Genomic DNA, 11,767 nt, shown 5'->3' with positions numbered 1-11,767 from the left:
AGTAATGTGAAATTTGAAATCATTGTTATTTACAATATGGGGCTATACGGACGCATTTTTTGTGTTAAAATATTCATTACCATATATGTTGATAGCTGTATGGTTGTCCGCATGACTCTTGAGTAGTCGCACTACTTTATAAATTATGACAAGTTATTTATTCCAAAATAACAAAACAATTTTTGTTACAATCAATTTTCAATACAGACATGCAAGAGAAATAATTACTAATTTACATTTTCTTTCAAAATATTTACCAGCATACAATTTGAACATAGGTACACAGTGGAAAAGAGAGCACTGTCGTTACACCCAGACAACGGAGCTACATCTGAACTGAATTCAAGTACCAAAAAACTCCAATGTCTTACACCAACACATTCATTTGAAAAGCTGTTGAAAATGACTAAATCCAAGAAGATATTTAACATGTCATAAAATTGAATATATGAAAGCTGTAAAGTGGCATTCATTAAGACTTAATTGCACACATATTGCAATGTTTTTGAATTTTAATAAATGGTGTTAAATAGCTTCAATTAAAAAACCTTTAAGTTTGTGGAAGCTTTCAATTCAATGTGTTTTGAATGCAGCACTTCTGATGGGGTGTCATTCAGTTGTCTAAGACTAGCTTTTCCACCCCAACCCCTAGTAGTATTTACTGTGGTTTAAGTACAATAGTCGATTTTTCTATTTGAATGAAACAGGGATTCCTTGTTCTGCGTTATTTTTGAAAAACCTCCTGATCATCGCCACAAACAAGATGCTTTCTCCCACCATTTCATAAATCATCCCTTGAATAATCCACTACAGAAATACTACAAGTAGCACTAAAAAAACACAGTCTTCATCTCCACAGTAGACGTCATATATTTCTTGCTTCTCCTGCGTCTGCAGAAAAGGAGGAGCCAGGTAACACCGCAACCTATCACAAGACCCACGACCGCCAGCACAGCAGCGAGCCACACCGCCACACGATGTGTGCAATCAGACTGAAGAGGCAAGGCTGTGCTGTGTGCCGAAGCAGTGCTGTCTGTTTTGGGTGCTGTGGTGCTGGTAGGCGAAATGGGCAAGCTGTTCACTTTTGTGAAGATGTAAGGATGCTCCTGCAATACACAAGAGTGAAGGGCTCCTTCTTAGTCACATTTACTTTCATAAGCCATTCGTGCAATTTTGCCAAGACAGATTAGAACTGGATCATTCATAGGATTTGAGAAAATAAATTTAATTGGCAGCTTTCTTACCTCAGTGGGACACCGGATGTTATTTCTGTTATTTGTAAAATTGTTGTACGTCTGTTTTTTACCCACCGGTTCCAACTAGAATATGAAAATAGAAGAGAAACCAAACAGAACATCTTTGTTTTTTATGTGACTAAATTGCACAGATGTGAAAAATGCTTCCCTTATTAAAGCATTTGCCCTTTTACTGTTTTTTTTGCCGTACTCACCATATTATTCCACAGTGCTGCAGCCATGTATGCATGTGCCCGTTCGCTGAAGTGGAAACAGTCCTCAGAGAAGTAGGTAGGATCAGGTCTGCTATCCTGGAAGATAAATGTCACTTAATTGCTTGCATGTGAAGAGGCCACTAGAGGGTCGGGATACGACAATGACTTACAGCATCCAAAGGAACAACAGTGTTCTTAAAAAAGGGCTGTGCCACCACAGCAAAGTCCTCTCGGTTGTCATAGCGTCCGCCATCCACCAATCTCTCTGTCTCAATCTGAAAGAGAAATCTGATCAGGTCTCGCAAACACTGGTAGTTAACAGTATCTTTATATTAATATATTTTCATGTTTAAATATGGAAGCATATATAACTTAAAATATGAATGAATGAATTACAATACTTCCTGGCGTACTAACCTGTAGTTCCCGATTGATCCGTTTCACTTCCGCCAGCTCTGGGGAATCGTCTCCTGGTAACAAGAAGCACGGGCAGACAAACTTTGGTAGCAGACTGCACCCCAGGCTGTCCCTCTTAATCCTGCGAAGGCCTTCAATTTCCAGGATGTCCATGACATTGACAATCGTCCTGGGAACCTATGGACAGAAATGTATTTTAACAAAATGTTCAAACAAATTGGCTGAAGAATTATTCACTTGTATAATTTAGGGAAGAGAAGAAGCAAAACATTCGATGAGGGAAAGGAAACAAATACATTATTTAAATTTTATTTACTCCACATTATCATATTTTCAGAATGATGAAGTGTTTTCCATTATATTACCTCTTTGTAGAGTATATCCAAGCCTGTCATCATGTGATGGCTATAGTTCTGTGGTGACAGAGAAGCCTGTAATTTTGAGACCACACGAATAATAAGATTACACACATGTACATACATGGCCGTTCATTCATTCATAGTGTAACATGTATCCTTGTGCCATTTCTTTCTCTTCAGCTCTCTGTTGTCGGTAATTAATGTACATATCAACGAATCTGGCCAGGACTGGTGCTAAAAAGCACGCTAATCCTAACCCTAGACTACTACCGCTGTCTCACATCTCATCTTAAATTGATGGTGTACTTTGACATTTTGCTTCAAAGCGCATGTATTGAAAAAGAGACTAAATGTTGCAAAATGACTAAATGTTGTGAAAATGTTGCAACATGTGAGAGGAAAAAGAGGAGCAAGAGACGGGGGTTGATCTGTGTTGGTTGTGCATCTTTGAGAACAAGGCCCGTTGCTGTGCCTTGTGAGCTTGTCTAATACGGTTAGATGGATGGAGGGGAGAGAGTGGTAGGATGTGCTTATTGAAAAAGAAGCATGTCTGCTGTGATCTTACTCTGACACAATGAAACAATCAGGGGAGGGTCACAAAGCTTGATTATTCTGCTCCTGTGAGCGGCCTGTGCGGGGAGTGATATCATAAGGCGGCTCTATACACAGAGCGTCACACATTACGGCAATGTTTGGCCACTTTGTTATAGTAGGAAGGTAGTGGAGTTATTTGATCAGTTGGGTCGTCACACAGCTACTCACACGGTCATTACAGTACTGACACAAGTCATTGCCTCCGATGAAGAGGGTCACCAGCTTCCAATCATTTTCAAAATCTACCTTCTAAACGAATGGAAACGAAAAAGAAATGGATCAGTGATTATTTTTGGCACATTAAGATTTTATAATTTGCACATGGATTAGTATACAGTACCACCAGGTATTAAACTCACAGAGTCATTTTTCATGGTATCAATGAGGCATCGGACCTGGCCTGGGATTCCACTATATGAAATGAGATTTTCCTGAGTTCACAAAATGCTTTAAATGAAGCTGAAGATACGCAAAAGTCAAACATCTAAGACAAAACTCAGAGCTCACGATATTTTAGCTCCAGATACACCCATGTTGAAGCCAATCCGTCCCAATTTTCCCTGACCTGTTGACATTCCTTTGATTTTAGGGTTGAACATCTTGAGAATATCTAAAGCAAAAGCAAACAAAGGGGTAGTTTTGGGGGGGGGGGGGGGAATTACTGCACAAAGTACTGTACAGTACTAGATCTTTTAAGGTCCAACTCTGCCATCTAGTGCTTTTGATGTGTAAAAAAAACCACAGGCTGGTGAAAGCTTGGAACTTACTTGGTAATGTCGTGACAGTCTCAAGAGTTTTGTCTCCTCCAATGCTGATTAATGAAAAATAAATAATAAGAGTACCGATAATAATAGGAAGACGAAGATGAAAATGAAAGAGGAGACTGACCTCCATGATACGCCCCTGTACTCTGTTCTTAGCTGCAGCAGATTCCTTGCTTTTGCTCCAAAGCCAGTCTAAATGCAGAGGAAAATGCTTTGACAACAAACTTTTTCTCTCTTGTTCTTTCTCTTTGTTTAAATTCATAATCTCTAAGCTTGTTTTGGTATCTAAGTAAAAAGTGACCTATGCACATGTAAAAAAAAGAATTACTTGACCTATTTTTAAAGTAATAATCACAACATAATAAAGGAATTTCCAAATTTTGTAATCTCTTGGTGGCAAGAATCCAGATAAAGTATCGAACAGAACCCCCCCCCCTCCCAGAAAAGCGCTTTACAAAGAATCAAGAGTAAATAGAGAGAGTTTTAAATAATATTAAATGGTACCTGTGCAGACTTACCGTTAAAGAGTCTCCGAGAGCACCCACAACTTTTATGTCAGCTGGTCGCAACCTGTGAACTGAAAAATGAACAACATGAACATATTTTACGTTCAACTTTCCTATTATAAAGTAAACTAAACATAAACTAAACAATACAAACCTGAATTGGGCACAGTGTTGGATGGAGCTGTGTTAATACAAGAAAAGTCACTGCCCCAATTCTAAAGAATGAAAGTGACATTTATTTTAAGCATTCCCAATCCATGATTCAGCCTCACATGAATACCATGACTTGTCATTCTGGAGTTGTGTTCTGTATGAAAGAACTAAAAACCTACGTTAACAGGTGCAGATGTGGGCGGAGGGCCTGGAAAGGTGTAGTTGCTGTTGACAGCAGTCCTAAAAAAGGGGTAGGACTAATAAAGTAAAAGAAAAAAACATGTTAATGTAAAGAAATTACAAAAGGAACAACTTCTAATTTAAACCAGTGGAGAACTTTACCTCAGGGGGACACTTCAAATCAATTCCAGCTTCAAAGTCTTGAGTAAAAGTCTTGTTACCCACTGGCTCTAACTAGAGAATGTCGCTTATTTTAGGTCATTGCAAGTAAAACAAACTAAAAATAATGTGATTAAATAAATAAAATATAAATGTAAATAAACCAAATCTATACCATGTTGTTCCAAAGAGCACGAGCCATGAGAGTGTGAGCTTTCTGGCTCAGATGAAAACAGTCAGGTGAAAAGAATGAGCGATCAGGTCGGCCATCCTGGGGAGAAAGGGAATCAAACCATGTTAATAGAAAAGTTGAATAAATGAAGTCACCATTTAATGCCGATGGGTCAGCTCTTACATCTAATCTGGGAAGGTAAATCTCCCTCAGGAAGGGCTGCAGTACCACGGTGAAGTTGTCATGCGTCTCATAGCGCCCAGAGTCAACCAGCGCTCGCATTGCATGCTGGACATTCAGGCAGTGGCATTTTAAAGACAGAAGAAATCAACTGTTTGACTTGAGCATTTGAGCCAAGTTAAGGCAACCGGGATAAATACACTTCCAAACAAAATTTATGATTAGTCTTGCAGCACAAAGTCATAAAATACTTACTGTACCTGATAGGCCTTATTGTAGTCATTGACCTTCTGGAGTTCAGTGGACCCCTCTCTAGGTTTCAGCATGCAGGGGCAGATCAAACTGAACCATGAAAAGAAAAAAAAAGAAAATAATGACTTGATTGGTTCCTTTTTTTTAATTTTTAAATCGATCTTGAAACAACGAAGTATTTCTGACCGTACAAGCCAGGTGGGGCAGCCCAGACTTTTGTCAATGTGCAGATCACGCAGTGGCACAATGTTTATCATCTCTACCAGATTGACAATGGCACGAGGAACCTGAATGATGCAGAAGAAAAGATTTGCAGGCTGCCTGACATCATGACTTGATCACATGCAGTGAGGTTGTACGGTGGTTCATGGAAACATACCTCACTATGGAGAATGTCCAGAGCTTGTTGGACACGAATAACCACATTCCTGGGTGAGAAAAAAATCTGTGGGAAAATTATTATTATTATTTTTGAGGTTATTTATTGTCTAAGAAGCTTTTGGACATTTTTGCAATTTAAATATGGGATATTGAGATACAGATTTTTCAATTCCAATTCAGGAAAGAACTGAGAAATTAAGTAACAAAATCCTAATTGTTGATTTCAAATATCTAATAAATTTTTATGGCTCTCAATATGACAAATACAGTATATAATATATCTTCAACCATAATTTTTGTCATCAGCAGATTTTGCATCTATTCAAGAAAGGCTCGGCAAGTATATGAAATGAAGCGTGCCATAACTTTATTTTAATAACACAATTTGAAGTCAGCACTCACACTGTCTGTGCAGAAGTCACATATGTCATTTCCCCCGATAAACATGGTGATTACTTTCCAGTCGTCGTGGAAATTAATGTGCTGCAGAGAGAAACGAGGCAAATCTTTATTTGCTAAACATGAAAACGAAACTGGCATTACGTTGCGTTCCATTTGTATTTCCACAACACAAGTCTTTGCCTATGATTCTACGATAGTTCACCACAGTCTTACCAAATCTCTTTTCATTTTGTCCACCAGGATGCGCACCTGATGTACCATATCCCTGGAAACAGGAAAACACTTGATGTCATATCCATATGTGTTGCTCTTCTTGCCAAGGTTCCGCTAATATTTACTGTACCAAGCTTCAGACGGTAAGTAATATGACTAACCCACTCTTTGCTCCTGGTACAGCCTGATTGAGGAAAGCTTTAGGAGAGTCCTTATTACCTACTCCCACTGAGAAGCCTGTCAAGGAGGGGTTGAACTCCCTGAGGATGTCTGCAGACCACAAAGAGAGAAACCATCATTAGGATTTCATTTAACACATAGACACATGCCAATAGTATGATCTTTATTGGGAAAAATACATTACATTAAATTAAGATTTTTAAACAATTTACAGACTGGACACAGAAGCCTACTTTTATACAACCAGCCAGGGATTAGCAACCCCTTAATTTTAAGTGAAGTTATTATTTATTCTGTAAAAAACAAACAAACATACTTGGCAGTGTTGTCACAGTGGTAATATTTTCATCACCACCGATGCTAAAAATGGAAGTGAGATATTCTTAGTTTAGAATGCATCTGGCACAACACAACTATCATTGTAACAAAGGTGTACTGTCGCGTATCTCACCTCCATGACAGCCCTCTGTACTCATTAATCACTAATAGAAGGTTGTCTGTCTCTGCACCCACACCATTGCCTGCCTGCAGGAAACAAAGGTTTATAAATGTATGCAGCGGACAGTAATGTGTAAGCCCTCTTCTTCTATCTATCACCCTTTTGTCCTTGCTCCTTAAGAAAGGTTATAAAGCATAAGAGAAGATCTGCTGAGTGCAGTAGATTAGATCCGGTTTAGAAATATATTTTGACTACAGGAGGTGGGAAAAGGGAATCACTCACAGTCAGAGAGTCGCCAACTGCTGCCACCACCTTGATGTCTCCAGGTCTGAGTTCATGTACTACAGAGAATGAAGTTATTGAGTTAATTTTCATGACTTTTATCACAATATAATGAGTTAAAAATAGACATTTTACCTGAAGTGGGTGTAGTGGGAGAGGGAGTTCTGTCTTTGCACTGTATCGCAGTACCCAAAACCTGTAAATGCACAGCACATCCAAATAAGTTGAGCTGTATGTCCTGAAATTACCCTGGAGTCCTGAGCATGAGTGGAAAGGCTCACTGGATCTACTCGCATGGAGGAATCCTCCTCTCCTTCAGTGGGAGAATTTCTTTGTGTTCGCAGGAAAGGTCGTTCCTGAGAAGAGAGATGAAGACCTTGATATCAGGTTGAAAGTCTGTGAAGCTTTTGACATCACTGCCTCAGGTCTTGAATCAGTCTTCCACTCTGGATTAAGCCTTTATCAGAGTGCATTATGGGACAGCCTGCCTCACCTGGCTAGGGCAAGGAATAGTTGCGACTCTGCTGTCCGTGGCCTCTGGCTGGCCTATCGATGGCTGAAGCTGGGGCGGGAAGATACGATAAGATTTCAGAGTCAAGTGGCGTCCCGCTGATGAACCAATGAGCTCACAGCATCAGCACAAATGACATAATTCTACTGTCAGCATAATAACCTGGAACGATCAAGCCTGGAGAGAGAGCTTACAGGATAGACTCATCAAGTTCATATTCAAAGAGCAGCTTTTGTCCAATCTTATCAGAGAAATAAATATACTGTGATTGAGAGAATTTCAGCAACACATAAATCTATATTTGCATGCATTTCTACTTTCATTCATAAAAACCTACTAAGTTTGTCCAAAGCTGAATGGCTATTTGGTTTGGGTCATACCATGTATTCTCCTGCAAAGAAACACATTCCAGTTATAGACATTTCAGGGGGTTTTCATGCATAACTATCAGGAAGCAGATAATATAATTTACAGCGACAGGATTACTGATTAAAGCCGACATCTGAAAATAGGATGTCTTTCTTTACTTACAGAGTTTGAGATCTGCTGAAGGATAAGTGGGACAGACTGCAGCACTGCAGCAAAATCTTCCTGTTGGCTGTGCCACGTTGAATTTTCTAAGACACGACTTAAAGAGTCCTGAGAACAAATAGGTTTTTTGCTGCCAGATACTATCATATGAGATGATTACAATACACAAGCTACTAGCTGTTACCTGTAGCGTTGTCAGCAGAGTTGCTTTATGTAGTCTCTGGTTGATTCGTTCATCTCTCATACACTCACACCTGCTTAATGAAGCAAACAACTTTCTGCCACATGTATTTTTTTTAGGTAAGAGTATCACAACACCACAAAGCTCTAATATATACTTTACTATATATGTAAACAATAATTATAGATAGAAGATATTTATAGCTTTCTAATACCTTGATTCAAAACACTCACTTTTCCGGATGGTGATTTGTGCTCCAAACTGCAACGTGAACTAAAGTATACCGCAACTGTAAAGATATAATCAGCATTTCAGATTCCTATCTTTAAATCATTCTCTCATTATGCTGTAAAACTGTAAATACCCTTTCCTGCAAGAACTGCAGAGCTGATTCCACCTCCCGCACAGCCGCTTTAACATCTGCCTGTAGTCGACAAAATGGTCAAAACATCCTTTAGAGTCTCTAATGGATGCTTAAACAAACATGATTTTGTTGGAGCAGGAAAACTTACATCAGGTGAACAGGCACACAAAGAATCTGCCGGAACAAACAACAGCACGAGATTCCAGTCTGTTTTCTGTAAAGAGGGATGAGAGGGTGAAGTGAGCAAACATGGAGTTTATTTTGATGTGCATGTTTTTACACCCCATATGAGCCAACTTCAAATCAATAATTATGGTAAAATGTGTGTTTTATATTCTGTCTGGCTGTTGGGTGGCAACGTTCCTCAGAGAGGATTATTGTGTACCTGATGTGAAAGAGAGAGATACAGTTCCTCAGCTTCCTCTAGTAAATTTCTGAAACACACACACACACACAGGAATTTCAATGACATGTACATGCAATAATATCTTTTTACAACATTTATGTCTGTGACTGTCCATTACCTGGGCTGCAATGTGGTCTGATCATTATGTTGAGTGGTAACTTCAGGGTTAAACATGGACAGCAACTCTGATCATCACACAGAAATTATTGGCTTGACTTAATATGTACCGTAGTATGTGTAATTATTACACAACCAGACAATTGATTTTTGCATTACCACATCCAGTAAATATCCCCTTGTGAAAAATAATAAAAGCTTTATGTTGCCAGTTTTGATTACTTTTATGTGAAATGAGGTTCAACAACCTGAGTTTATAACACGTCTTCTTATCCTCAGAGATAAAGGCAGCCAAACTACGGCCTTCAACTGAACTCCCTTCAAACTGTAAATGCTTTTGACTACCGGTACATATTTCAGATGAGTCCCAAATAGTGTGAAAAATGTCTGCTTTTATCCACTCCAAGTTAATAAGTGGCATGTTGTGATGTTGTGAGTCCTGGACACAATAAAATCAAAAGACCAGTACCGATGCATTAAAATACAAAAGCAAACTTATTATACTGGAAGAAATGATACAAAAATAATAGAAAATTTGATATTATGCCCCAAACCAACACTAATATGCAGCAATGTTTATGTTCCTTCTGGATGGGCTGTGAGCGATACTTACCAGCTACTCTACTGACCACTTGGGATACTTCAAACCTAATGATGAAGACAATTGTTTAGAGCGACTGGTGGTCGACATGGTTTCAATGTGTTCTACATTTGTGTGCATTTGCCCGGTGAATTTAGTATTACAAAAATTCTACGTTTCTTTTTGTACCTGTGTGAGGGAAGGGATCCCAAGACAGACACAGCTGAGATATCGCTAGGTCTGAGAGTGTGAACTGATGAAAAGGAGAAATGAAGAAGTCGATCATTTGAACTGGCAAACAGAGTAATTTGATTATTGATGTCACGCGTGCCATGCAGTATACCAGAAGAGGTCGGGGGTAAGGTGGTTGGGACTGGTGAGCAGAGTATTGACATGTAATTTCCTGCCTGCAACAAGGGAAAAAAATTTAACTCAGACTTTGATATAGTATCAGCATATATAACAGTATATAAAGTATATTATAACACATGGATGCATGTTGTCATCATCAAGGTGTTATAACGGGTCTGCAGTACCTCTTCTGATGTGTCTGTCGATGGGTCATGTTTTTGTACGTCAGCGTTGACCCCGTCTAAATAAAACAAAACAACAAAAACAGAAAAAAGGACAAATATTTGTTTTAAAGATTAATATTAGAAATATAAATAAACCAAGTCAGGATATTTTCTGTAAAGATGTTGCTTTAAGTTACTTATAATTATCCAAAAGTGTTGATGCATGAAGACGACGATCAATATTACTGGTATGATTGACTGTGCCTGATTGGAAAATAAATCTGTGAGGTTCACTCCTGTTATAACTGCATTTCATACCCTTTAGTGCAGAGTGGACATGTGCTGCATATATAACTACCGGTAACAGGGATGTTGTTAACATTCTCTTTGTCTTTATAATATTAACATCAGCAAAAACATAAAAATAAAAAAGACATTTGTTTTTAAAACACACTTGTTAACACAGGTCGTTAGAACTTTTATACATATTGTGCAAAATAGAAACACAATGGGTTAAAGTTTCAAATAAAAAAAATAGACTGTGAGTTATTTTGGTCTCTTTACATGACTGTGCTATATTGCAATAAGCCAGTTTAGAACATTTGTGAAATGTCCTGTATCTTACCTGTACACTGGGTGCAGGATGCAAGAAAGGCTGCCAGAAATAGGATTGCAGCTTTAGCCATGCTGCGGTGAGAGACTGAGTGCCTTCCACACTGAGGGTAAAGAAGCGGAATGCCACTTCTGATGGAGAAAGAATAAAACAGTAATCCTCTTTAACTTCCAGTCACGTCATATCTCTTATCAGTTTAACTGGATGTCCATCAACCAAAACGATAAATCACTTTCTCTATGTGGGAGCTGCACATGGGAGGTGCAGGTTACATGTGTTCACTGTGAGTGATTGTGAGCCATAAACAAAACAAATTAGCATCGCAACAGCAGAGTGTCTTCAGCTCGCTGGCCGCCCTCACAGCATTTTGGAATGTTCATAATAGTTAATAATTATCATTGTTAAGGTCTAAAGATGACACCAGCCTGTTTTGAAAGCAGGATACATTTGGGGGGGGGGGTTCCACAGAGAAAATTGTTGCAGTTCTAGTTGGCATGCGTCCTTGCAGAGAGGTTATGTTGTGTCAATTAAATAAATAAAACACTCAATCATTATAGTCTTCATTTAGTGGCCTGATGTTTTTTTTTTTTTACCTATTCCACATATTTTTTCTTAGATCGTGATAACAATAATCCGAATTATATACAAATAATGTCCTAGCAGTCAAAATGACTCCTACGTTCATTGTAGTAGCTGCAGAATAAAGAGAAAGAATAAAACAGTAATCCTCTTTAACTTCCAGTCACTTCATATCTCTTATCAGTTTAACTGGATGTCCATCAACCAAAACGATAAATCACTCTCTCTGTCTGAGCATTTTCATTTTCAAAAGGGTAGCTGCGTCACATACACTTAAATTAATCTAC

At 38.6% G+C, this 11,767-nt stretch overlaps 1 protein-coding gene across 1 annotated transcript; it reads right to left on the bottom strand.

The window, feature by feature from the left end:
- Positions 1 to 830: 830 nt before the first annotated feature.
- On the bottom strand, positions 831 to 10,974 carry LOC137907761 (phospholipase B1, membrane-associated-like). The gene is made up of 42 exons (XM_068752117.1): positions 10,914 to 10,974; positions 10,310 to 10,365; positions 10,117 to 10,180; positions 9,963 to 10,026; positions 9,807 to 9,841; positions 9,195 to 9,261; positions 9,056 to 9,104; positions 8,807 to 8,884; positions 8,671 to 8,730; positions 8,540 to 8,595; positions 8,310 to 8,382; positions 8,126 to 8,233; positions 7,932 to 7,985; positions 7,577 to 7,645; positions 7,365 to 7,439; positions 7,219 to 7,279; positions 7,084 to 7,142; positions 6,814 to 6,887; positions 6,679 to 6,722; positions 6,344 to 6,452; positions 6,183 to 6,234; positions 5,970 to 6,050; positions 5,566 to 5,631; positions 5,373 to 5,473; positions 5,195 to 5,276; positions 4,938 to 5,042; positions 4,758 to 4,853; positions 4,586 to 4,657; positions 4,423 to 4,500; positions 4,245 to 4,305; positions 4,103 to 4,161; positions 3,709 to 3,776; positions 3,588 to 3,631; positions 3,328 to 3,430; positions 3,180 to 3,231; positions 2,989 to 3,069; positions 2,233 to 2,298; positions 1,868 to 2,044; positions 1,621 to 1,725; positions 1,451 to 1,546; positions 1,245 to 1,319; positions 831 to 1,106 (listed from the first exon to the last, which is right to left on the bottom strand). Exons 1-42 carry the CDS (start codon positions 10,972 to 10,974, stop codon positions 831 to 833), a joined length of 3,312 nt encoding a protein of 1,103 aa, XP_068608218.1.
- Between the last annotated feature and the right edge of the window lie 793 nt (positions 10,975 to 11,767).

The sequence above is a fragment of the Brachionichthys hirsutus genome, chromosome 18 (assembly GCF_040956055.1).
Source record: "Brachionichthys hirsutus isolate HB-005 chromosome 18, CSIRO-AGI_Bhir_v1, whole genome shotgun sequence".
Taxonomy (NCBI): domain Eukaryota; kingdom Metazoa; phylum Chordata; class Actinopteri; order Lophiiformes; family Brachionichthyidae; genus Brachionichthys; species Brachionichthys hirsutus.
The sequence above is the reverse complement of the archived record's forward strand: the minus strand, read 5'-3'. Positions and strand labels throughout refer to the sequence as shown.

Bases quoted from the DNA above. Each gene is read 5' to 3' on its own strand.
- LOC137907761 (XM_068752117.1), bottom strand. From the start codon at position 10,974: ATGGCTAAAGCTGCAATCCTATTTCTGGCAGCCTTTCTTGCATCCTGC. The intron at 4,658-4,757 runs GTATAGATTTGG...GACATTCTCTAG, and splicing joins GTGCTCTTTGGAACAACATG to TTAGAGCCAGTGGGTAACAA. The intron at 2,045-2,232 runs GTAATATAATGG...TTCTGTCCATAG, and splicing joins TGGATATACTCTACAAAGAG to GTTCCCAGGACGATTGTCAA.